At 41.7% G+C, this 27,024-nt stretch overlaps 1 protein-coding gene across 1 annotated transcript in view; it reads left to right on the forward strand.

The window, feature by feature from the left end:
- Nucleotides 1-24,557, forward strand: part of LOC141258620 (usherin-like) — a 224,593-nt gene extending 200,036 nt beyond the window's left edge. Inside the window, exons 11-18 of the mRNA XM_073673581.1 lie at nt 2,682-2,891; nt 3,679-3,917; nt 8,197-8,414; nt 10,658-10,834; nt 11,264-11,347; nt 19,264-19,508; nt 24,234-24,446; nt 24,552-24,557. Coding sequence (XP_073529682.1) covers nt 2,682-2,891; nt 3,679-3,917; nt 8,197-8,414; nt 10,658-10,834; nt 11,264-11,347; nt 19,264-19,508; nt 24,234-24,446; nt 24,552-24,557 — 1,392 coding nt within the window. The remainder of the gene's footprint in view (nt 1-2,681; nt 2,892-3,678; nt 3,918-8,196; nt 8,415-10,657; nt 10,835-11,263; nt 11,348-19,263; nt 19,509-24,233; nt 24,447-24,551) is intronic.
- The last annotated feature ends 2,467 nt before the right edge of the window (nt 24,558-27,024 follow it).

Raw genomic sequence — 27,024 nt, forward strand, 5'->3', positions numbered from 1 at the left:
AAGTGCAGTGTACACAGACTGAATACAATCAGCCGGGCTTAGCTTCTGACTGACAGATGCAGGTTGTACTGAGCAGTGTGAGATATCAATAAGGAGGAGGGACACTGAGGAGCTGTCATTCCCACCAGTTAGGTGGAGATTCTGCAGCACGGAGAATGGACACTGAAGAGTCGTCAAGTAGGTTTGATGGGTACAGATTTAGAGCAGGGGAGAGGCATTGAGGATCTGTGAATTAGGCTAGGTGGATGGAGGTTCAGCAGCAGGGAAGAGGGACACTGAGGAGCTGTGATTAGGTTACGTGAGTGGAGATTGAGTTAAATTGTCATAACAAATTATATAGCCGTTTTGACATTGATTTTCACAAGCCTCATCAGGTCTAAGGTATCTATTTAGTAATATTTCCAGTCTATATTGAGAAATCGGGTAGCAGAAGAGCTTTGTAGGAGTCCTATTTGAAGTCACAGTGTGATGTCACCTCTGCTACACTTAGCTCAAAATTATGTAGAACTATAGCCACAACCATGAAATAACTGCTGAACTAAATCCCTCAAATGTACATATATTTTGTTTTCTGTGACATCATACTCTAATCTCACACGACAGCTTTTGGGCCCGGTCCATGAAAGCAGACAACCCCATCTTGTGTGAGAATAAGAGATGTCTGGTTTGAAGGACTTCAAATCACATGAGAGATAACGCTCTCTCTCTTTCTCTCTGTCTCTCTATATACAGTGCCTTGTGAAAGTATTTGGCCCCCTTGAATTTTTCTACCTTTTGACACATTTCTGGCTTCAAACATAAAGATATAAAATTAAAATTTTTGGGGGAAGAATCAACAACAAGTGGGACACAATCGTGAAGTGGAACAAAATTTATTGGATATTTTAAACTTTTTTAACAAATTAAAAACTGAAAAGTGGGGCGTGCAATATTATGCGGCCCCTTTTATTGCAGTGCAGCAAACTCACTCCAGAAGTTCAGTGCGGATCTCTGAATGATCCAATGTTGTCCTAAATGACTGGTAATGATACATAGAATCCACCTGTGTGTAATCAAGTCTCCGTATAAATGCACCTGCTCTGTGATAGTCTCAGGGTTCTGTTTCAAGTGCAGAGAGCATCATGAAGACCAAGGAACACACCAGGCAGGTCCGAGAAACTGTGGCGAAGTTTAAAGCCGGATTTGGATACAAAAAGATTTCCCAAGTTTTATACATCTCAAGGAGCACTGTGCAAGCGACCATATTGAAATGGAAGGAGTATCAGACCACTGCAAATCTACCAAGACCCGGCCGTCCCTCTAAACTTTCATCTCGAACAAGGAGAAGACTGATCAGAGATGCAGCCAAAAGGCCCATGATCACTCTGGATGAACTGCAGAGATCTACAGCTGAGGTGGGAGAGTCTGTCCATAGGACAACAATCAGCCGTACACTTCACAAATCTGGCCTTTATGGAAGAGTGGCAAGAAGAAAGCCATTTCTCAAAGATATCCATAAAAAGTCTCATTTGAAGCTTGCCAAAAGCCACCTGGGAGACACAACCAAACATGTGGAATAAGGTGCTCTGGTCAGATGTTACCAAAATCGAACTTTTTGTCCACAATGCAAAAAGATATGTTTGGCGTAAAAGCAACACAGCTCAACATCCTCAAAACACCATCCCCACTGTCAAACATGGTGGTGGCAGCATCATGGTTTGGGCCTGCTTTTCTTCAGCAGGGACAGGGAAGATGGTTAAAATTGATGGGAAGATGGACGGAGCCAAATACAGGACCATTCTGGAAGAAAACCTGTTGGAGTCTGCAAAAGACTGGGAGGAAAATTTATCTTCCAACAATGATCACAAACATAAAGCAAAATCTACAATGGAATGGTTCAAAAATAAACGTATGCAGGTGTTAGAATGGCCAAGTCAAAGTCCAGACCTGAATCCAATCGAGAATCTGTGGAAAGAGCTGAAAACTGCTGTTCACAAACGCCCTCCATCCAACCTCCTCAATGAGCTCGAGCTGTTTTACAAGGAAGAATGGGCAAGAATTTCAGCCTCTCGATGTGCAAAACTGATAGAGACATACCCCAAGCGACTCGCAGCTGTAATCGCAGCAAAAGGTGGCGCTACAAAGTATTAACTCAAAGGGGCCGAATAATATTGCACACCCCACTTTTCATTTTATATTTTTTTTAAAAAGTTTAAAATATCCAATAAATTACGTTCCACTTCACGATTTTGTCCCACTTGTTGTTGATTCTTCCCAAAAAAATTAGAATTTTATATCTTTATGTTTGAAGCCAGAAATGTGGCAAAAGGTAGAAAAGTTCAAGGGGGTCAAATACTTTCACAATGCACTGTATGTATATACAACCGTCACTTTTCTGTACATTATTGGGACCTGCTATCAAATATTCTGAAAGGTCGTAAGTCGTATCACAACCACTAGGTGGCCACAAATAGGCACATTTAGCATAAACATCTCCCGACAGAGTATTCTCTTTTTTTTTTCTTAAGCTGCTCATCTCGCACTACAAAATCTCAAAGTATGTTGAGCTTAAGTGAAAGCTAAGGAAAAACACATCTGTATTGGAGCAATTTCACAATCAGACAGTAACAATAGCCTGGTTTTCAGAGTGAGACTTATGTGCTCCTATCATATAATTCCATATGTCTCCTTCATTGTTATAGGTGTGGGCTGTGAATTCTGCAGGAAGAACACCTAGTTCCTGGGCTCGTTGTAGAACTGGGCCAGTTGCTCCTGAAGGCTTACTGGCACCCACTTTTCGCAAAGTGTCTTCCACAGAAGCAGTTACAGATATATCTCCTCCGACTAATCCAAATGGTTTAGTTATCCTCTACAAACTGTTCTCCAGGAATTTCAAGGGAGAAGACACTGTGGTGAGAATGGATATCCTTTATTGTTCGATTAATCAGCCACATCTAAGTTTTAAGGTTCATTTACAGACTGTGATTTTCTGACCACTTGAAGGTCTGACCCAAACTCATCATCCTCATTCATGATATTCCTATGAGGCTGCTGAATTCGGATGAGGAGACTCGACCATGAGACTCGGACAAGTGACACCGGCCTAAATTGCATTGAAAATCGATCTCCTGTGGGAGGTTTTTTTTTTTAAAGAACATGGCCTCTATACATAATACATAGTGGAGTTGACATTGATGATGTATGACCAAGATGTCCAGATCGGAGGTTGACCTCACTGATTGCTTCGACAGTGTTAGGGATGGGTTATCCTCACTTTTTAGCCATTCTGTCCCAGTGATGGGCCTATTTATAGTCTATGGCTAACCAAAAAAGCATGGCTGACCATTGACTATGAGTTAATTATTTGGTATTCTGAGAAGGCCAAACTGAGTTGAAGGTGCATGGCGATTTAAGAGCACTTCTGCTACATTTGTCTAGTGATCGACAGATATCACAGATCGGAAACTGATCCCCATAAGCTAATGGTATGTTATCAGTGTCATATTAGCCTCCTTAGGCAACTTATGGCCTTGTGGCATAAGAATGCTATGTCTCACTGTCACGATCTCAAGTAATGATAGTGAATGGGGTCATGGAGAAATCCGAAAGAGTTGGATTTCGAGCACAATCTTACACAATCTTGTGTTCTGCAGCCAAAAGTCACCATATAGTCCTGGCCTCATATTCCTATTTCTATAGGTGTCTGAAGGAACATCCACCCAGCAGACCATTCATGGCTTGAGGCCCTTCACCAACTACTCCATCGGGGTTGAAGCCTGCACATGTCTGACGTGTTGCAGTAAAGGTCCAGTAGCCCGGCTGACGACTCTCTCGGCTTCACCTTCCCACCAGCGACCTCCACTCATATCACACAAAACTTCAAGGGCAGTGTCACTGCGGTGGAGTGCGCCGGGGTCACCTAATGGCATTATTCAAAGGTAAGTCCCTAATTTCTGTGACATTTAGAAATATCTTATAATTAATTAACTAAATGTCATATTTCAGTCAAACGCGTGATATATTAAGCGGCCGGCGGGGTGGTTTTAATCATATCATGCTGTTCGTCTTTGGGATACGTGAAGTAATCTATACATTTTTAAGACAGGGTGAACCAGGAACATTTTTCATAATCTGGAAGGGGGGGGGGTGGAAAAAAAAGATGTATCTTCACAAGTGGGTAACCTTGGGAGAAATCTATATTATGGAATTAAAGGAAGATTTCATCAGGATCTAAAACTTGGATGGATGCATCATTACAAGTATTGATAGAATTATTATAAAACTATTATTGACCAGTCTATAACTATGGATTGGAAGGAAGAACGCTGGGCGAGTTTGTCAAAACTTTGGACTCAAAAACCCTTTTGACCTCTTTGGTCTTCATGCACATTGTCATATAATGGCCTTGTAAAACCAATCACGAAAGCTGTCTATGGGACTTTTCATGTACACCCATTTTCATATGGTCTTGTGGGATATTGGAGACATTATGACACAGCACAGATGATTTTCTCGTGACAGCATTACTTCTAGGGGAGCCTATCTCTATCACACAGAGAAGTGTCGGGGTCAGTAACACACCGTCAATGGTTGCAGCTGCCCATGATTGTTTGTCCGTGTTCTTGGATCTGCTCACTTCTCCCAACATCCACCCATAAGTCTGGAGGAATTGTATGGAGTGGAGTCAAGTACTGAACCCGTCCATACCCGGCAGGAGGCATCTGTTTAACACAGCAGACATCCGCCAGTAACTACTGGAGCTGGCGCTAATGGCAGCCATTCAGATGCTGTGCTGAACAGCGACCATGGCATCTACAGTAAGTGATTAGACTGACGGGGGACCCTCTCAGCCACCCTCTTCGGACACGATGGGTTGTTGTCATGACAGCTGGAGGATCCCAATTTCGGATCTTTGTGCCAAAGATTTCTATGTTTTACGCTGCAGATTATATGAATATAGCAACACAGAGTACTTATGGCACCATAATATGGAACTGTAGGGACTCTATGAAGCCATAAAGGCTCTTGTATACATCATTCTGCCATGTGCACAAGGCCTATTAGTAACATATGGTATATTATAATGGTGCTAATGCAAGGATCAACCTAAAATCTTTTTTCTAACAATAGTGCCACGCTTGCCCCAAAGGTTGTGTTCGGTATTGCAGCTCATCATCAAATGAATGGAGCAAAGCTGTAATAGCAGACCAAGCCATGGACTAGAGTAACACTGTCATGGAATCAAACCTTACCTATGTAATCCTAAAGAATCCATTTAATACAAGGAATGTGATATACATGGACCAATGCACTATGGTAATAGGCACAGTATCATTAAATTTGACATTTTCTTGAACATCAGTTTCCATCTTCGCTGCAAACCGGTAACTTCTCTGAGGATCGTGACCTGGTGATCTGACCGATTGTCCAAACTTCCTGGGAGGGGTCACTGGTGAAAAGCGGGAGGGTTTCTTAGATCACTTACTTCACTTTTAGGTTTTTTTGGTCTCAAATTTTCCATTCAAAGACAAATGGATGAAAATCCTGTATGGAGATAACATTATCCCTTAGTATCTACATCATACCCAGTATGTTACTAGAAATATTCTTAAGGTTAAGTGCACACTTAGCGTTTTTGATGCCTTTTTGCAGCGTTTTTTTCACGCGAAAACGCATCAAAAACGCTCTGCCAGCTATTGCAATGGTAATCCTGATGTGCTGTGCACATGATGCAGAAATTTCCGCTCAGGATTACCATTGCGGAAAAAAACGCAGCATGTCCATTGTTCAGGCGTTTCCACCACGAATTTGCACCCATTGACTTGAATTGAACTGAAGCTAATCCGGAGGTATAATATCTATACTCTATACCTGCGGATTTGCTGCGTTTCAATTAAAACCAATAGGCACGAATTGCGGTGGAAACGCAGTGCGGGTGGTAGCCAGGTTGGGAGAGGAGGACTACTACTCCTCTCATCCGACCGCCGCTCCCACTGATAACAGCTAGAGCAGCGCGGCTGGGGGGAGCAGTAGTCTCCTCAGCCAAGCCGGCTACCATGCGGTGTAAAAAAAAAGGAAAAAATAAAAAAAAAACTATACTCACCAGTGACACCCCCCTGGTGTCATGTCCTCCTGGTCCTGTTCTCCTTCCGGTGGCCAGCGGTACACTGCTGGCTCGCTCCCAGCAGTGTACTGCACTGCCAGGACCTGCAGTAACGTGAGCGATCAGCTGATCGCTCATGTGACCTCTCCGTGGGAACATTCTGAAGAATGTTCCCATGGTAGTGAGCTCACCAGGCCTGATCAGCTGATCTTCAGCTGATGAACCCCGGTGACCTCACTCCTGCAGCATCATGTACACTGACTGGAGTGATTATACACCCGTCAGTGTGCATTGCTGTCTTCTACAGCAGTGACATCAGTGATGGCTGATGTCACTGCTGTAGTAGTGACCCGGATCGCCGAGGGACAATCGTTGGCATAATTGTGGACTGCGTCGTGACGGCAGACAGATGAGGGATATGGTTGTTTGTTTTTTTACTTTTTTTCAGAAGATCGATGGCTTCGCGGACAGAGTACAATAAAATTAATTTTTAAAACCATGTGTTTTTTATTTCATTAAAATACTTTTTCTGGCCGTGTCTTTTATTGAAAAGGCGGTGATAACTTTACTACACAGTTAGTAATGGGGTCGTCTTATAGATGCCCTCCACTACTAACCTGGGCTCCACGTCAGCCGCCAAAACAAGGCTGACGTGAACTCCAACCCCATTACCCCACTCGCCACCGCTACAGGGCAGTGGGAAGAGCGGAGGCTAAGCACCAGATTTGGCGCATCTTATGGATGCGCCATTTCTGGGACTGTTGAGGGGTGATACTAATAGCTGTGGAGGGGGCTAGTATTCATGGCCCCTTCCCTGGCTATTAATATCAGGCCGCAGCTGTCTGTTTAACCTTTTCTGGTTAGATTTTAAAGGCTAAACAAACAGCTGTAGGCTGATATTAATAGCCAGTGAATATTTTTAACTAATGGCCCCTTCCTCGGATACTAATATCAGCCCCCAGTGGTCGGCTTTCTCTCTGCTGGTTATAAAAATGACGCGGGAGCCCACGTCATTTTTTTTTTAAATAGCAGCTCTTTGGACGCATATTTTTTGCTGCATCCAAAACGTTGCATTCTATTGAACGCAGGTAAATTCACATGTGTTCACTGAACCATGCGTATTTACCGCATTCAATACATTCTAGTGGTCAAATTTATGTTGCGAAGACTAGCGACTAGCAACAAGAGAATTTGACATGCTGCGGTCCTGAAAGACGCGCCGCATGTCAGTGTCCATGAGTGATCCGCAGCCTCAGATGCACGCATAGTGGATATGGGATTTCTAGAGATCCCATCCACTATGCTGTAACACCTGGACACTGCGGGTTTGGTGTTGTATAAGCACGCAGCGTCAAACCTGCAGCTGCTCCTGATTGTGGCGACATACCCAAACTCACCTGCAGCATGTCAATTTCTGTAGCGGACACGCTAGTCTGCTACAGAATTTTTATCAATTGAAGTGTCATTATATACGGTGGATTCACATGTACCGACAATGAAAGTGCGGCATTAGAACACCGCGTTTTGGACGCTGCAAAAATACATTGCTTCCAAAGCGCTGCTGAGTGCTGATTGGCGGGGATGTAGCGGCTAACGAAACAGCTGTGAACTGTTATTAATGGCCAGGGACCATGTTTGCAAAAAACCGCATGCTTCAAAAACCGCATCAAAAAACGTGTAAAAACCGTGCGTTTTTCCGCAGCGTTTTTCCTGCCAAGGAGATGCAGAAATGCTCAGGAAATTTCTGCTTCAAATCCTGAACGTGTGCACATAGCCTAATAGATTTGGTTTTAATCAATTTGCAGGACCCAGTCCACTGGCCACTTCTGTAATCTGGAACCTTGAGGACCACCTTCCATCTCCCAGCATCCACAGCTTTTCTCTTGATTTGCCAGCCTGGCGTGATGTCATCCTGCATATGTGACATTGTGGCAGGGCAGGGTGGCTAATCAAAAGAAGAGTCGCTGATGCCAGGACGAAGGAAGCGGTTCTCAAGACCCCCAACCAGCAGCCACAGATTACCGATATGGCTCATGGACCAGGTCCTGCGAATCCATTCACTCTAACTCTTAATATTATTATTCATTTTTTTATATTTTTTTTTTTTTCTGTAGGTATGAAGTCCACATGCAGGCGACCTGTCCTCCACCGGTCCAGACTTTTGTAGAACTATGTAGTGAAGGAAACTTACAGATGAAGTATTCTGGAAAGGACGAATCTTGCGAAGTTACAGACCTGCAGCCGTTCACTCCGTACAACCTCAGGGTGACTTCCTACAACTCTGAAGGGAGCGCCAACTCAGATTGGGTCCAATGCACAACACTAAAAGAAAGTATGTCCACATCCTAAGAATGCGACGAGGCTGATGTGTGATTGATGGGCTATAGATGTCATGCTAGACCTCATGCACTGTATGAATATAGATATGTGTGTGTTTGTGTGTATATATATATACGTATATATCTGAATTTCCCTTCCGGTCTATTTGACCCCCCATTCACCGCAGAGATGGGTCTTTTGGCCTCTGTCAGGTTAATATACATTAGTTTGGCCGCCACTAATTTTTCACCGTAAATTACTACAATTTTTTAGTGCAAAACTCACACTGAAAAGTAATTCCCACAGCATGACTTTAAGGAGTTCCTAGCAGAACCTGGAGCGTTAAAGGGTTGTCCGAGAAAGTGTTGTTCCCCAAGTCATGTGTCCACCTGGATCCAGCGCAGGCTGCTCATGCAGGAAGTGGAAATGTCACCGTTTTATTAGCCTGTGATTGTCTGCAGTGGTCTGGTGACTGGCATTATCAGAATAACATCCAATGCTCAAGTCACCAGACGGCTGCAGCCAATCACAGGCTACGGCAACCCATGGAACGGTGATGCCTCCACTTACTGAATTGGCGCAGACCATGGATCCTCCTGCGCTGGATCCAGGTGGGTAACGGTAGGTGAGTATCAGTTAGTTTATTTTTTACAGATCCAACACTTCTTTTTACCCAGAAAACCATTTTACCATTAAATAGTGTGGCTCCCTGGATACTCCTCCCTTACCAAGCTGACCAATTGTTCTAATCCCTTAAAAATCTCTTTTGGTTTAGGGTTGTAAATAAGTTAATTGTAAATTCCCTAATTTTACATTCCCTGATTTTTTAGAGCAGAAAATGGGTCAGAAGTAAATGTAAGTTTCTCCTAAAGGTACCATTATACTAGGACAAGGGGTTTCTGGGCAGTTGCCAAATTCCAACCCAGCCATGATAATGAGGGGCCTTCACTAAACAAAGTACAACTCTTTTTAAAAAGTGATGATCAGCAGATCACCAATATACGGCCTCATTTGACTATATGTTTTCCCCCACAGTGGCCACTACAGGACAGTTGTAGCATTACACTGCAGCTATTTAAACTAATTACTATGCATGTAGTGTGTAGAAATGCCAGGTTCTCCAGAGCAATAGCCAAACTTATGGAGCTACTTTTTTCTTTTCGGCACAGAGGATGGTCCTAAGCACAGCCTCCCCCATCCCTAATGATGTCCATGGGGAGGGGGATTCTTCTTGGAACAGCCCTTTAATTACACAGTTCTGTATTTATCTGATTATTAGTTCTTTCCTATAATTGATCAGATAACTCTAGGCAGTTGTTCTATGTTTTCTTTGTGTGTTGCGATCAGAGAGATAAATAGCCATGTCCTTGGCATGAGCACAAAGTTACTTTCATGAGATCTGCTATGAATGAAGCACTTGCTGATAATGAAGCGGTCCACGCATGTATTGATTAATTGCTCGCTGAAATGAATTATTATTCACAAATTGCTTTTTAGATGTTTATTTTTTCCTTTGGTAACAATCGGGAAGAGAGATAATGGCTGAAAGAAAAGCGATACAAATGAGCGGGTGACACAGCTGCATAATTGACTTATTTAGAAGCCCACTTTATAGAAACATCTAATCAATTTGCACCGTCCTCTGGGCGCTGTAGTTATAAATACTGAACCTGCGAGGCATCATTTATCTGAGGGAATAGCCCAGACATACTAATTACCCCACACACTGTATGTACTGTATATAAACGGGATAGATGGATAGATAGATAGATAGACAGATATGGATGGATGGATGGATGGATGGATGGATGGATGGATGGATGGATGGATGGATGGATGGATGGATGGATGGATGGATAGATACACTATATGGATAAAAGTAGCTGGAAGCTACAATTGTGCACAATGTCTTGTATGGTGAAGAATTAAGATTTACCTTCACTGGAACTAAGCCCTGAGTCTCTTGGAGTACCCTCAACACAACTGGCAGCACGTCTGCACATCTGCAGTGTGAATCTATGCAAGACATATTTTAGCAAGCACTGCAGATTAGCAGATTAATAACACATTGAAGATTAATATGCCCAATCCTTCATATTTGGAAAGAGTCAGGAAGATCCCATATACTGTACATAAGAAATCGAAATCAAGAGATTTGTCCGACTTTGCTGTGAAGTGTGTGGGGGAGTCTTAAGTGTTGAGCTTTTTGCATTCTGTTATCACACTTAGGTCTCAAATTTTCCATTTTTTTCCTAGAACCAGTATACAGAACAGTGATGTATGTATCCAGTAATGTAACCACCATATTCCTGGACTGGAGACAAAGCTTCCAACTTAACGGCCAGATTAAAGAGTTTGTACTAACGGAAAGAGGGCAACGTCTCTACAGTGGCCTGGACTCCAGTATACACATTCAGAAAACCACAGATAAGAGTGAGTGTCTGGTAATACTGTAACCGTAACACATTTCTGAAATCGATTTAAGATTATTTATGTTGACCATGCCCAGTAAAGCATTCATGAAAAAGGCACAACGCAGCATAAGCCGGCGACGGGAGGGAATAAACATTTTCCCATGTCACAGTCATAGCGGGTATCTGCAGCCATAACAAGGAGAACTGCATACAGATGTATACAGCTCCCATTGAAGAAGTAAAAAAATTATGCCCCCAAATTGGCCCATCCTGGGGCAAAAGGTCCGATGTTTGCTAAAGTGTCTTCGTTGCACATGGAATAGGAAACAAGTCTGTACCATCTAGGAGAATGGGCAGCACCCCAGCCGCCAAAGTTGTCACAAATGTCTTTAGGGCAATTAACAAATTTTATTCACATTTTTTTACATTTATATTTTTTGTTCTGCAGCTTTTTATTTCCAGGTGAAGTGTACGACTGACATGGGGAGTGTGAGCACACCACTCATGAAATACAGCCCCTCCACAGGACTAGGTACTGCCGTCTTCTTCATACAATTCACTAATAATGTTGTTTAAGATGTATTTTTATATGTCGTCCTTTTTTCCTTGATGTCAGCTCTTTGTCACCTAAAATACTATAGTAGTTACATGCCGTTTCCAAATTTTATCTACCTGTTTTAGTAAAAAAAAATGTATTTCCCATCTATTCTCATAGCTCTGCATTGTGTTGTTCTTCTGTTATTCCTCCTGAAAATGTATGAATACAATGACAACTGTGTGTTATCATTCCCCACTTGAAAGAGGGGCTGCTTCTACATAGTCTGACACTCTTAATCTGATGGGACACCGCCCAGCTGGTTACACCCAATTGTCAATGTATTCAAAAATGTAAATTTTCCAGAGATATGGAATAACAAAGCATTGTAAAATGTTCTTTTAATGTTCTCTTAGTTGTAAGATGTTCTTTGAATTATTATATTAAGGGAAACGCAGATATTTACTAAAACGTACGTCAGGGAATAGTGACAGATCCTCAATACACACATCTGCTGTGAATATACAGACTTTGAAAGGATTTGTAAGACTCAAGAGCCGAGCTTGCTCAACACACAGTGGTAGCCATATGTAAAGTACAGTCAGGCTCCTTTTGTAATGGCTGAGATTAAAGACAGCTCAGATCATGGTTATTTAATGCTTTAGATGCTTTGGTCAACAGTGACTGAGGCATCTTAAGCGGTTTGAGAGATAGGAGGGAAATATAAACATATTTGTACAAAAAAAAATTCACATATTTTATCAAATAAATTAACAAAGAATAGTAGACTTAAAAATGACATAGAGCGTACCCCAAAGATTGGAGTAAATGTATGATCACTGGGGGTCTGATTGGTGAGAACCCATCGATCCTGAGAATGAGGGTTCTAAAGTCTCTAGGTGCATGGAGTGGTGGCGAGAATGGATTAAGTGGTGGTCCGGCATGTTCCAGGGATTTTTTTACCCCCTGTTCTTTGGATCGGTGGCTTCTCAGCAGCCAGACCCAGGCTCCTTGTGTAATGGTTAAGAATAAAGACATCTCAGATCATGGTTATTTAATGCTTTAGATGCTGTGGTCAGCAGTGACCGAGTCATCTTAAGCGGTTTGACGGTGGAAAGGAAAATATAAACATATTTGTACTAAAAAAATTAAATATTTTAGGAAATAAATTGACAAAGAATAGTAGACTTAAAAATGACATAGAGTGCACCCCAAAGATTGGAGTACATGTATGATCGCTGGGGGTCTGATTGGTGAGACCCCACCGATCCAGAGAATGAGTATTCCAAAGTCTTTAGGTGAATGGAATGGTAGCGAGAAAGTGCGACAATGGATGAAGTGGTGGTCGTACATGTTCTAGGGATTTTGGACCCCCTGTTCTTTGGATCGGTGACTTCTCGGCAGTCAGACCCCCTCTAATCATAAATGTATCATAATCCCTATTGATCGGTAGTTAATTAATATTACCCGTCATTCCACAATGTTTCACAACCAATAGCACGCCGTGTACATACTGCGGATAGAACAATTCCACATTTTTGTGGCCATTTTTTAAAACAAGGTAGGTGGTTAAAAGCTAAAGGGGGTTAAGAAAGATACGCCAAACCGTATAAATAGAATTTGCACAGGGATCCAATAGATAAAAAAGCAAAATACATATTGGAAAACTTATGGTGGCATCCGGTAAGGCTGAAAACGTGTTGGTCTTGACAGGGTTAACAGATCCAAACTTGGACTGATATTAAATCCGCCTTTGGTCGGCTGTGTGCCCCCAGTTGCATTATTTTTTATGGCTTCATTCATTGTTTTATGTGGGGCTATCAGTACGTGCAGTGCTGTGCAGTAGATGCCAGTGTTTATTCTAGTAAATGAAGATGCCAAATAAAGGTTAAAATTACTCACCCAGAGGATGCGGGCGATCGTGTGTAAGTCAGCGCCTGACACTTTCTATTTGTGGGCATGTAGGGGGAGTATGACATATCCCTCTGTACTAAGTGTAAAGATTGAGCTGTACTCATTTCATGACTCATGAATCAGTCTCTTTTACAGCAGCTCAGTTATGAAAGGCTTTTCTCTTAGATAGACCCAGCTGGAATAATGAGAGGAGCCCACAGCAAGGGAACGAAGAAGACCGCATTGCACTCAGAATGGGCTGCAATAATGAGGATGGACGAAACGATAGTGGGTGCAGTCGCATCCGGCACCTGGAGCTTAGGGGGACCCAAAAAGTCTCCAAAGACCCATGATAGTTGAGGACCCTGTTGGAATTTTTGCATTGGGACCTCTACGAGCTTCAAGTTACTTCATTGATGCCAAACGGGGGATTACGGTAAATTTGGATACAAAACATAAAATTACAAAACTAGGAAAAAGTATTTGTTTCTCACGATTGGTAAGTAGTGTATCCAGAAGAGTGGGGCCCCTTAAAAATAAAAACAAAATGGGCCCCTTTTATGGTGTCGCTTTGACATGGAGGGGCTTGTTTTCTCAACCACTTCCATGACTCTTGGGGCTTTTGGAGTAACAGCAACAGCTCTGGACTTGTCCTGGTAGTACAATAGCCGGCGCTGTGTGAATTGTACCGTATGACCTCTCGGTTGTTTTTGTTTGTAATTTTTTTTTCTAGTATCTTGCAAGTTGTGATAATGCAGATGATGGTTGTTGCATGTTTCCGAGGTAAAACCGTTAATTCTCCCCCAAAGCCTGATGATTCTGCTGAAAGCTGAAATCTGCAAGAGGGACAAATCCTGACCCAGTCCTTTGCTTTGAAGGCATTTACTCTACAGAGAGAAGTTCATCTAGTAGCAAAAAGGGCTGGACTCTTCTCTCCAAGTGCCCTGTTACATCCACATGGTCTCCTTCCATTGTATGTGTGTCTTTGAGGACTACACAGTTGAAGGACTGTTCTTCAGTGCCCATGAGTGTTGTTACTTCCCTCCTTACAGAAACAGCACTCACCTCTCTGAAGAGCAACCCGCCATATAATTGCATTCTTGACAAATTTTACTGATGCCTTTGTCAGGGTTTTCAATCACCACAACCCAATTTCCCACCAACTGGACCGTGGTGTTTACATAGGGGAAATCGAGAGATCTTCCAACTCTTCTGTGTCCGAGAAGGCGCCCCTTCTTCCAGAAGTCTCCCAGAAATTCCTGGAGGGTTGGCAAGTACGGATAATTGCGACCTGAATTCGAGGCTTTACAGAAGAATATTGTGATTTACAAATTCAAGACCATGATGAATCAATTTGGCTCATTTGTATTGCTGAAATGATGGTTTGGTTCAGACATGGCCGACCTACAAATGGGTATCCTATAGATGTCCTGAAATCTGTCCAAATTTTATTCTGCCATGTGTACAAAGTATTCGGTTCAGTGAACCGATCTGCAATGTCTGAACATCGCCATAACAATGACCATCTTGTTATGCTAGTATTTATTTCTATCTCATGTATAACACCAACATATTCCACGGCACTGTAACAAATGATCATTGTTTAACTTCAAGGGTAAGTTCACACGGGGCAGATAATTTCTACAGCTGTTCATTTATTTGCATGCGGCTTGCCGAAATCTATATTCTCACCACCAAAACCACCACATCCAGATGGAAAAACCCCCGGAGATAATGTGAGGTTACACATAGTACCTAAAAAACCGCATCACCTTGTTTTCTTAGAAGTTGGCAGAGTTTTTTGATGCTGATGTTTGAGCATGGGCAGATTTTTTTTTAAAAGAGGTTGGTCAACTGAAAAAAAAAAAAATTTTTCCTTAATACCGTAAGTTAGTCAACTAATATACTTTACATCTGAAATCCTCTAATCTTCAGCTACAAGCTCGGTCCAGGGTCCAAGCAGGGCTCCTTCCCATTTCTGCCTGACACAGTACAGTGTTTCCCATGTTGGATCGTGGCCATGGCTGGTTGTGAAGGGAGCTGGCTGACTGCTCATTTTTAATATCAAAACCAAACCCCTTCTTGAGGTTGACTTAAATGGTCCCAGTCGTGTCAACAAACTTTGCACAAATCAATAATACAAGCTAATGTAAAATCTGAGAAATCAGCTTCTTTTTCCACTTATGAGACATTTCTTCTGTTCCCCCTGCCTCATCAACTCATCATTCATTCTGGGGGGGGGGGGAAGCTAAAATCTGTCTTGGTAGAACAAGACAAACTTCCAGCTCACTGAGGAATCAGATTACAACCTACATGTAGAGAGTAACACACAAGCAGCTGTTTAGGAAGTATTTTATCTCACTCCAGAGCTGGATTCACAGCTACACTGCTCAGTACTGCAGTATAATGCCCTCCATGCTGCTGCCGCTGCTTCTGGCCATGTGCTACATAGAGACCGGAGAGAAGGAATCCCTTATATCTGTGTATAAGAGACATCATAGCATCTTGGTTCCATCCAACATTATAGAGAGATCCTGCAGATGGGAAAACTGGTGGATATCACTCATATAATGGCCAGAAATGTTTTTATTCCTCATATTTACATAACCTCTTAGGCAAGGTTTCCATTTATTTGACTCTTTCCCCTGGTGTGGCAGTGAAACATTAGAGGGAAACTGATGGAAGAACGGATCCCAGAGTGTTAGCTACGGCATCATTCACATTCATCCATCCGATCCATCAATTGTTGTGCCGAATCCTTCAAAGAGCCGGATCGGAAAACTGTACATTTGCATTTTTTTTTATCCAGCTAACTATTTTTAAATTAATCTGTTTGACATCATTTGTGGCACAGAAAAAAAAAACTTGACACTGGGCTTAATATTTGGAAATCTGGCCTTGTACGCTATAATATTTATTTGTTTTTATTATTTTATTTAAATATATATATATATTTAATATAAAGTTAATAATAGTTCAAATAAGATAAATAATATTATATAATAAATAATATTTTAAATAAAATGATATAAAAAAGAATAAATAAATTAAAGGGACACAATCCAGAAGTGGACCTACTAGGACCTGCGATCAAAGCTGGTATCTGAAGATCAGGGTACCTTTCACATGGAAAGCATATAACAAAGTGCATAACTTACTAATTTAAGGACATATAACTAAAAAATGTTGTATTTGTATAAGTTTGGTGTTTAAATTGTCCGGTGGGTATTATATCCCTTGTCTATTCGTCAGGAAGATATACCCATTATGGTTTACGTGGCTGTTCCGTTTTTCTTGTGGGCCGAGTGGTCTGCACAAAATAAATAGATGCGTCCATCACGGATCAAAATCCCGGACAGCGAACGGTGTGTCATGTATGCTCTGCAGGTTTAACATTGTAATGGGTGGGAGAAGTTTAGCCTTTTTTTTTCTTTCAGCAAATGACAAAATCACCGGTGATAAAAATGGACGCATTGACCAAACACTGATGGAAATTGGATTGATCCATTTTTTTTTTCTTCAAATATGAGAAAAATCACTGACGTCTGGATCTACGAGTTGTGTCTGTAGCTTTTTCAAATACAAGATAAAATCGTTTCGGAAACAAAGCAGCGGCAGAAGTAGCATCATCCGGATTACAGACCGGAGCTTGGTATATCGGATGAGATGTGAGGAGGGGTATAATGACCTATTAGTAAGACGATGTATGGAGATGCAAATGTGCAGCGAACCAGAACCAAAGAAAATAAATATGTGCGGATTAATAAGAGACAAATAATAGGAGCTGAGGCCAAACGGGAGACCGGCCGCAATGCAGAATAATAGAGGACTGCTCATGTGGAACATTTCATAAGTAGTTTAGAAGGGAGAAGGTGTTGTGGGGCCAGGCAGGAGGTAAAGCACAATCTCCAGGGCAGGACAAGGGCAGACATTACTGTGCTAGGAGACAGGTGATACTATTGCTATATTCCAGGAGATAATTGTCAATGCTTCTAATGATGCAATAAGCAGGAATGGGAAGACTTGGATGAAAGGGGTATAGTGGCTTTATGGATTGCAATAAAAAAGACTTGTGGGCCTGTTGTAAAAAATGTAAAGGGACTTTATGTGTATGGTGCAGATGGGTTATACTGCTGTAGAGACTTCTATAGGGCTAGGAGCCAGAGAGGCTAGCAGAGACGTCTATAGGGCCAGCCACAATTACATGCATTCACACCCTATAGGTGCCCCACTACTGTTTTTTGCAGCCTGTGGTACTGACGGGTACTGATTTGACTTGCCACATTTTCCACCAAGTATACAAGCCAGATTTAAAAGAGGCATCCAGGGGGCTAAAAATGATTCAAAAAGGGGCTAAAGACCGATAAAGGAAAAATAAAAGAAACAAGTTCTACCACCCCCTCACCCCCGTCAATATCCCACAGCTCCCATTCTGACACTTAACCTGGTCCCCACTGGTTTCTACAACCTAGTTTCCTCTCAATATCTCAATGTACTGTAAATATCTGCTCAGTCAATCACCGGATGCAGCGCCGACCCACCTCAGTCAGTGATTGGCTGAGCAGGCATTTCTGTTGTATCAAGACTGGACCAAGAAGTCCATAGCGTGTCGGAACGGGATCAGTGAGGGTGTGTATAACTAACTTTATTTCTTATACCAGTATGAGTCTTTGACACATATCCACTGAAAACACTTTTACCATGTAGTTTTATGTGCCTGTTTTACTGTGTTTTTTGCCGTGATGTGGGGTAAAGTATCTTCCTCCTCCAACCTCCACTCTTGAATGTCGAGGTGCAAATGTCGGCAGTGTATAGAATGTAATCAAAGAAATGTTTAGGAATTGTGGGGAAATTGGACCGTACCTCTTTCTCAACCATGTACTCTATTCCAGTTTTTAGATTAGTTTTTTTTTCCGTACAGGATTGTAGGATTGCCTACTTATGCTGGAGACCTAAAAGAAAAGTCAAGAGTGGCCAACAGATTCCATACTTTTACTTTTAATCCTCCCTAAAATTTGTATAAAACATTTTGATGGAAGAATTGGTCAACATGTTGAAGGAATCATAATATATATGAGTTGCGAGTATGGGCATCAGATTGTGTAATATGAATGTATCGAATGTGGAACGGAGCTCTCACAGTTCAGCTGGAACGTCGGACCTCAATAGTTCCATAGTTTTGATCATAAAAGTCTTGGCAGAATCTCCAATAGAAAGCCACAATGCACTTGTCTATAGAGCCTAAGGGTATGTTCACATGCACCAAATTTGAGGCTGAAAACTCAGACACAGATTTGTCAGTGAAGCCATGGCAAAAAAAAACCAAGGTAGACCCTCAGATTTCTGGCTTGGATGTGCAGTTTGATGTATTACGAGTCTGAACACCGATTAGTCCCGTCGTTCGCCGGGTGCACTGTTCGCCGGGTTTTCCACTTGAAATCCTCTGCAATATGAGACCTCCAATATAAGTACTCTGTAAATCAATTGAGGACAGACTTTATATGGATTTCGGTGCAGAATACAGGACAAAATCTGAGTGAAAAAAATAAAAATTTGTCTTGTGAACATACAGCTGGAAACCAAAACTCAAAAATTCACCCAGCAGATTTCCATTAAAGTTTTCTTTTCAGTTCCAATCCGATATTTTTGTTTTGTTTTTGAAAACTTTTATTAAGATAGATTCCAAAATTCGATTGGATGGAGACTCACAAATCAAACAAAATGAGAATGAAAAAAAAAAAGGTTCTTCTAAATAAAAGGTCCCACTGTTTCAATATTTTAATAGGATTTTTCTCCTCCCGGCAAAACAGAACAATATCAGCTTAATGCTGGGGCGCTCTCTTCGATGTGTATTTGATTATCCAATACATATTTAATTAAGTTTGCGTTGGTTCTATAAATTGGATCGGTGCAATGGACATTGCAGGTTAATTAAAGTCTAAGTCGGTAATGCCCATAAAGTAAATTTAATATTGTTTCATGTGATGGGTATGATGATCTCCCTTTCTTTTTTTTTTTAGCTCCTGAACAATCAAATCCGAGCACAAAAAATGGGATAGAGACGAGAGGGAACATCATCTACATGGAGCTTTGGTTTATTCTCTTAATGGCTTTATTGGCCTTACTGCTGCTGGCCATTCTTCTGTCACTCCTCCTACAGAGGAAGTTAACCAAGCAGCCGTATCCGAGAGAACGGCCACCATTAGTGCCTATGCAACAGCGAATGACTCCGGCAAACACTTACTCGGAAAGCGACACATACACGGTATGTAGAGATGTGGTGTTTTTTATTGTGAAAATGGTGGGAAGGTCATCGATTTAGCGTGTGAATGCATTGGATCAATTCCTTAAAACCCATAAAAGTAAAGGAACAGGCAACAATTTGGCCTTGAGGAAGGATGCAAGACAAAGGTTCCATCAGATTTCTTATTTGCCTGCATTCATCGTCACCCCTTGCAGAGTAAACCCAAGCCTTAAGAAAGGGGGCACGGCCCTCAAAACACTGTTGGCTCTGGCTTTATATACACTGATGAGCAAAAGGGTAACAATGTTTTGAACTTTTGACTTTCAGGCTCCATATCTCACTATCCACTACTGCTTCGAACATGAGACTACCATCATTTTATAGACAATCATCTTGGCTAGCTCATACATAAATTTGACTTGTAACTAATTAGCATATGATTATTTATGTAGATTCTTGTTACTGTTTTTCGCCTAAAAATCTAAATTTTAATCTTTTGTCACCTTTGACTTTCAACACTGCCTGAATCCTTCTTGGCATGCTCTCAGATTCAAGTATGTTCCGACCGAAATCTGATCCCAGGTCTCTTCTACACGTTTCCAAAGTTGGTGTATATTGCACGACTTACTTGCGTGTGTATACAGCTTTTTTTTCAACTCTACCCACAAGTGTTCAATTGAGTGGGGCCTGGAGACTGTTGAGGTCAATCCAGCACCTCTACTTCATTGTCATTGAACCATTTCTTTGCTAATCTTGATGTATGCTTCGGTCGTTGTCCTGCTGGAATACTATGTCATCCTTTTCACACCCATAGTACTGAAATGTACAAAGTAACTCGTCTTGTAGGATACTCACATATAGCTCAGCAATGAGACCACCATCAATCCTGGTCAAGTATCCAACGCCTTTGGCTGTGAAACAACCCCATATAAGCAGGCTTCCTCCACCAAACTTGACAGTTCCTTCAATTTTTCGATCCATTAGCCCCTTTTTCCCTTGTTTCTTCCAGACCCATTTGTACCCATCAGAGTCTAGTCTATTGAATTTCATCTCATCAAATCACCCATTTCCAATCTTCTACTGTCCACTTTTCGTACTTTTTGCAAACTCGAGCCAATGCTTCTTATGACAATATTGAAATCGTGGCTTCACCTTTTTTTTCGGGCCACCAGTCCAGACTTTTGTAATGTGCGTTGCACGGTGCTTGCATGTCTGTGGTTTCACTACTACAAAACACTGCCGTGTTTATCGCGCCAGAACTGATAGACCTTGTGATGAGCCGATTTGTTGACTCCGATATTTTGCCTGGACGTCCACCTCTTGGCTTTTGAATGGATGAACGGACTTCATTTCGTATCCTTCCGTCATGGCACTCTCATGATGCAGTTTGACTATTTTCTTGGCCGAGAGACCGCTATCGATGAGCTGGATGATGCTGTTTCTCTTTTCTTGGGAAATCTTCTTCATGGCTGCTCCGCGATTTGAACCAGTGACCTTTCGCTTGGGAATCAACCTAAAGTGAGCTATTAGGGAATGTGAGAACAGGTTGTAACTTGTAGTTTGCAGGAAGAAAAAGATTTTACCACTACCAGGAGCAAAACAGTAACAATGCAGTGACATGACAAGAATCTGCATAACTTATGGGCAAAATAGCTGCAAGTCAAAGTTATGTATGAGATAGCCAAGATGATTGTCTGTAAAATGATGGTAGTCTCACGTTCGAAGCAGTAGTGGATGGTGAGATATGGAGCCTGAAAGTCAAAAGTACAAAACATTGTAGAGGAGCTGTAATATAGTCATGTACATGGAGCCTAAAGGTGCCCGTACATCTTAAATAGCTGACAGTCGAACAGTCATTCAGCAATTAACAATTCCTTACGACAACCTTATACACGCGTAGGCTCAGTGTTGCCGGTTGCCTATGTGCTTTCAGTCAGGAGAGGGGAGAAAGCCGCTGTCTGACTGCTATGGACGCTTATCTTCCCTGAAAACAAAATGATTGGGTGTTCAACATGCCCGGATCTTTCTTCTCCCGATGGCACATGTCAGGAGGTACCCATATGCCTATGACCTGATCTTGATCACATATTACCTAGAGCCCTACCAATCTGGATTCTTGGCACTGCTCTACTCCTTCTGCACCTGATGGACAAAACTTCGAACAGTTGTAGAGTTGCTTACAAAGGTGCTCTTCCTGTTTTCCTCTCTTTTCTTCTCTCTCGAGATCTCATTCCTTCCTGTCTCTCTGCCTTGTCTTAATACCTAGAATCGATCAGTCTCTGGTAGTCAGCAGCCTCTTCTGAAATATCCCGTTTCTCAAGTCTCTAATTCGCCAAAGTGTGTCGAAAAACGTGCGGAAAAGGTAAGAATGATAGAAAATTAAAAACAGAATTATTTTTCTGTTTCTAACTGGTGGGTCCTGGTGGATAACCTAGACATTTTCATGACTCTAAACTTATGTATTCATCGGTGGGGCTCCAACACCTAGTCTCCCCATCGACCATAAAGTAAGCGATGCACAGGGCAAAAAGCAGCAGCCTGGAGAATGCCTTTAAGCTGCAGAGTAATATCTTCGGTAGAGGTGATCAAATGTTTTTGGCTATTTTACCTCTATTGAATACAATGGGAGAAACATGTTTCCTATGATTCTCTAAGAATAAAACAATTGCATCAAATTGGAGAAAGTGCTGATACAGGCAAAAGGCTCGATTCATCATGTGCGTTTTTTTGTAAGTCTTTTTTCTTTTTTTGTCTTGTGGTATTAGTTGATTTTATTTCTGACAATTTTTTTAAAAAATGGTTCATTAATTTTGCACATAAATAAAAAAGCTCTTTATTTTTGTCTTTAACTTTTTTGCACCTTTTTAGAACAAAAAAACATGTTCTGTTAAAATGTAGCATGCAAAAATTCTGATGTAGAAAAAAAATCATTCTAGGAGAGGAAGGACTGGAGTACAATTGATGACTCTGCCACAAACATATCAAAAACAAAAATCACACCCACAACAATGGCAAATACATAAAAATAAACAAGCATATAAAATAGACGTTTTAAACTTATTTTTATTTGCGACATTAGAAGAATCGTGCATGTTGAATTTCAATATGTCCAATCCTTTTTTTTCTGACAGTATATTGACTTTGTCGCAAAAGCTGTCTGATAGTTCCCCTCTCCCCAATTAGAACACATGGGGCCTGATACAGCAAAGCTTTTACAGCCGAACTCTGCTGTAAAAAGTTTTGAGCTTGGGTGGGACCAAGGCGTGGCGACCACCGCTCAACAAATTCATAATGAGTGGTGGCTTTTGCTGTGCCATAAGTCTTACTCCAGCAGGGACTGGAACAAGATTTGTGGTGAGGAGCACACAAAGGCACACGCCACTTGTCAGAGCCTCCCACTCCACCATGGCCCATCATCAAGACCAGCATGAAGATTGTTGGTCTTGATGAATCGGGGCCATGGACATTCCGCATCCATGAGTACGGGAGGCATCAAGGGGAATAGAGTTTAGTCGATTGCTAACTAAAGTGTATGGCCAGCATCAGACACATAAAAATATTCCCATCTGAAACAAGAACCAATAATGCCATTACACTTAAACCAGCAGCTCTAAGCCTTCCACAAAAAAAAGAAGCTTTTGTAGGAGGATAAAATGTCACACTGACTTGGGGGAAGGTTGTAGGGCAGGTATTGAATTAATAGTGTTAAAATTGTTAATGTCAAGTCATTAACTTTCTTCTGTCCTTCAACGCTCAGAGTGATCTGGTCGCCGATGTGTTTGGTTCATCAAATCGGATTACTCTAAAAAGTTACATAATGCACCTCGAGGTACAGTCATGTTCAGTGGTGTGCTTTCCTTCGCATGCGTTGTGTGATTCCTGCCTTTAAATTTCTGCATTACTTTAGTAGTTGCTCAAACACTCGCTTGGCCAACTACTATCTCTTCTGACCTCCCTATATGCTTGCATGCTCGGTTTGGCCAAGATTGCATTGGTATTGCATGGGGAGACTGTAGAAAGCTGCTGCCAGGCACCTCTGCCGACAGATTATCTCCTTAGAGAGCAAACGGGTATGGAAATTCAACATATCTAATCCTTCTCTTCAGAATCAGGAGCCCCCATTTAGGCAGCAAACAAACCAAACATTGGGGTGAGTACTGTCTACACCCATTATATTTGTAGTTGGTGTGAATCATTTCTCAGGACCCGCTCCATTGACCGCGTCGGTAATTTGTGGCCACTGAATGGGAGCATTGAGAACCACCTCTTAACTGAGAGCTCTTATAATTATCCGACCTGACACGACGTCACGCCGCAAAGGTGAAGGGCACCAGGCCGGCTAATCAATAGAGATTCCGTCAAGGAAGAGATGGTTCTCAGGACTCCCATCGACAATACCACAGATTACTGACGTGGCCGATAGACCAGTTGTTGTGAATTGATTCGCACCAACTCTAATGGATTCTAATGGAATCCAGTAGGACTTGTGTTCTACAGCATGGGACCTTTCGGACATCACACCACGATTGGAAATCATGGGGTTTTCCAACCACAAATTTCGAAGGCATATCAGTAGGAAACACCATAGATGTCAGATCGTGGGGGACTGTTGGATAAATTGGTTGCAAGTTCGTGAAACATGGCCAATAGGTTATCCGAAATCCATAAGGGCTGCACCGATTCGCATCTCACTTTATTCATCATATGTGTTTTTTATTAACATTCAACCATTAATGTTCTTATTAGGGAATATCAGACATGAAGATTTCAGGAGCGGAGAGTCACACAAGCCATAACACTATGGTGGTAAGGAAGACCAGCCAAAGTCAGATCAGCCATAGCTTCTCCCAGAATTCCTTATACCGAAGCGCCAGCCAGCTCATCACTTCCCATGATAAGAAGTCTACAGTAGACAGCCCCATATGGGATAGTGTCATACAAGGCCATGACAGTGGAATGGTAAGACGATGGAAGAATTTATAAAAAGTTGCATGAAAAAGGCTTGTTCCAATTTATGTGGGGACCACCATCAATATTAATAAGCGCTGTTTTAATATTCTATAGCTGTAGTTCTCCAATGAACTATTAAAGGAATTGTAAAACCCCATAGCATAAAACCTTACCAATCCTCTGCCGCTTCCCTGCTTCCCTGCCAATCTTCCATGGAATGCCAACAATCAATCACTGATCGTAGTCGCGAGATGTGAATTCCGCTAAAGTCACAGCTGCAGCTAGTGACTGTCTGCAGCGGTCACATATCGTGTCAATGTGACAGTACTGAAGATTGATGAGATTGCTTACAATGCCCTAAAATATCAAAAAAAGAGTAACTTTACAGTCTTTAAAAAATATCAACTTCTTCAGATCTCGAAGGTCAGTTGGGTCCAGGTGGAATTTTTGGGCTCAGATTAGAAGATGAATATTATTTGTGATCCTTTCATGTCATTAGGACACATCCCCACAGCAGTATTTTCTGTTGGAGTTTATTAACATTTGATAGTCAAGTCAAATCATAGCAGAGGCTACATGGCTAGAGCCTTGATTACCAATTCGCAGCATAAACTGAGCAGCCCACATATATTAAAGCACGTTACCAAAAAAAAGAAAAATACAGTAGTCTCTCAACTCTTAAAAAAAACGTATTGGTGCAATGATGCATTTCGAGAGGTGGCATTTTAGTGATAGGATGTTACACGTGCCCGAATCACTTATTTTTACACGTCAGAAGCCTAAGAGAGACGTTTTACTCAAGCGAAGAGCATGCGCTGGATATTTTTTTAGGTCATCCGTATTGTGTCTATCTTCATATATCAATAGTAATATTCCATGTTTTTTGTTTTTATCCCTAGTTTATGGATGATGACGATCTCATCGGCACCATAAAGAGCTTCAGCACCGTGACTAAGCAGCACACGGCCTTCACCGACACGCCACTGTAACGGTGGAAGTGCAACAAGCCAAAGGATATGGTCTTCACCGGTAAACTTTAAGAAAATAGCAATTTTTCCCATGCAAACATCAGCTCCACAGAGTCATCTACAATGGCTGACCAATATGTGACTTTCACCCAAAAGATGTCATCATTGAAACGTTTTACAATTCATGGTGACACGGCTTTGATCCATCCATCACTGATCCACAATGACCAACCATCAGTGGCCTTGATACAGTCATATGAAAAAGTTTGGGCACCCCTATTAATCTTAAGCTTAATGTTTTATAAAAATTGGTGTTTTTGCAACAGCTATTTCAGTTTGATATATGTAATAACTGTTGGACACAGTAATGTTTCTGCCTTGAAATGAGGTTTATTGTGCTAACAGAAAATGTGCAATCTGCATTCAAACAAAATTTGACCGGTGCATAAGTATGGGCACCCTTATCATTTTCTTGTTTTAAATACTCCTGCCTACTTTTTACTGACTTACTAAAGCACTTTTTTTGGTTTTGTAACCTCATTGAGCTTTGAACTTTATAGCCAGGTGTATGCAATCATGAGAAAAGCTACTTAAAGTGGCCACTTGCAAGTTGTTCTCCTGTTTGAATCTCCTCTGAAGAGTGGCATCATGGGCTCCTCAAAACAACTGTCAAATGATCTGAAAACAAAGATTATTCAACATAGTTGTTCAGGGGAAGGATACAAAAAGCTGTCTCAGAGATTTAACCTGTCAGTTTCCACTGTGAGGAACATAGTAAGGAAATGGAAGAACATAGGGACAGTTCTTGTTAAGGCCAGAAGTGTCAGGACAAGAAAAACATCAGACAGGCAGAGAAGAAGAATGGTGAGATCAGTCAAGGACAATCCTCAGACCACCTCCAGAGAGCTGCAGCATCAACTTGCTGCAGATGGTGTCACTGTGCATCGGTCAACTATACAACGCACTTTGCACAAGGAGAAGCTGTATGGGAGAGTGATGCGAAAGAAGCCGTTTCTGCAAGTACGCACAAACAGAGTCGGCTGAGGTATGCAAAAGCACATTTGAAGAAGCCTATTTCTTTTTGGAAGAAGGTCCTGTGGACTGATGAAACCAAGATTGAGTTGTTTGGTCATACAAAAAGGCGTTATGCATGGTGGCAAAAAAACACAGCATTCCAAGAAAAACACTTGCTACCCACAGTAAAATTTGGTGGAGGTTCCATCATGCTTTGGGGCTGTGTGGTCAATGCCGGCACTGGGAATCTTGTTAAAGTTGAGGGACGCATGGATTCCACTCAGTATCAGCAGATTCTTGGCAATAGTGTTCAAGAATCAGTGATAAAGTTGAAGTTACACAGTGGATGGATCTTTCAGCAAGACAATGATCCAAAACACCGCTCCAAATCTACTCAGGCATTCATGCAGAGGAACAATTACAATGTTCTGGAATGGCCATCCCAGTCCCCAGACCTGAATATCATTGAACATCTGTGGGATCATTTGAAGAGGGCTGTCCATGCTCGGCGACCATCAAACTTAACTGAACTGGAATTGTTTTGTAAAGAGGAATGGTCAAAAATACCTTCATCCAGGATCCAGGAACTCATTAAAAGCTACAGG

Source organism: Phyllobates terribilis, unplaced genomic scaffold (genome assembly GCF_046119375.1).
Source record: "Phyllobates terribilis strain yellow unplaced genomic scaffold, ASM4611937v1 Scaffold_3__8_contigs__length_932513732, whole genome shotgun sequence".
Taxonomy (NCBI): domain Eukaryota; kingdom Metazoa; phylum Chordata; class Amphibia; order Anura; family Dendrobatidae; genus Phyllobates; species Phyllobates terribilis.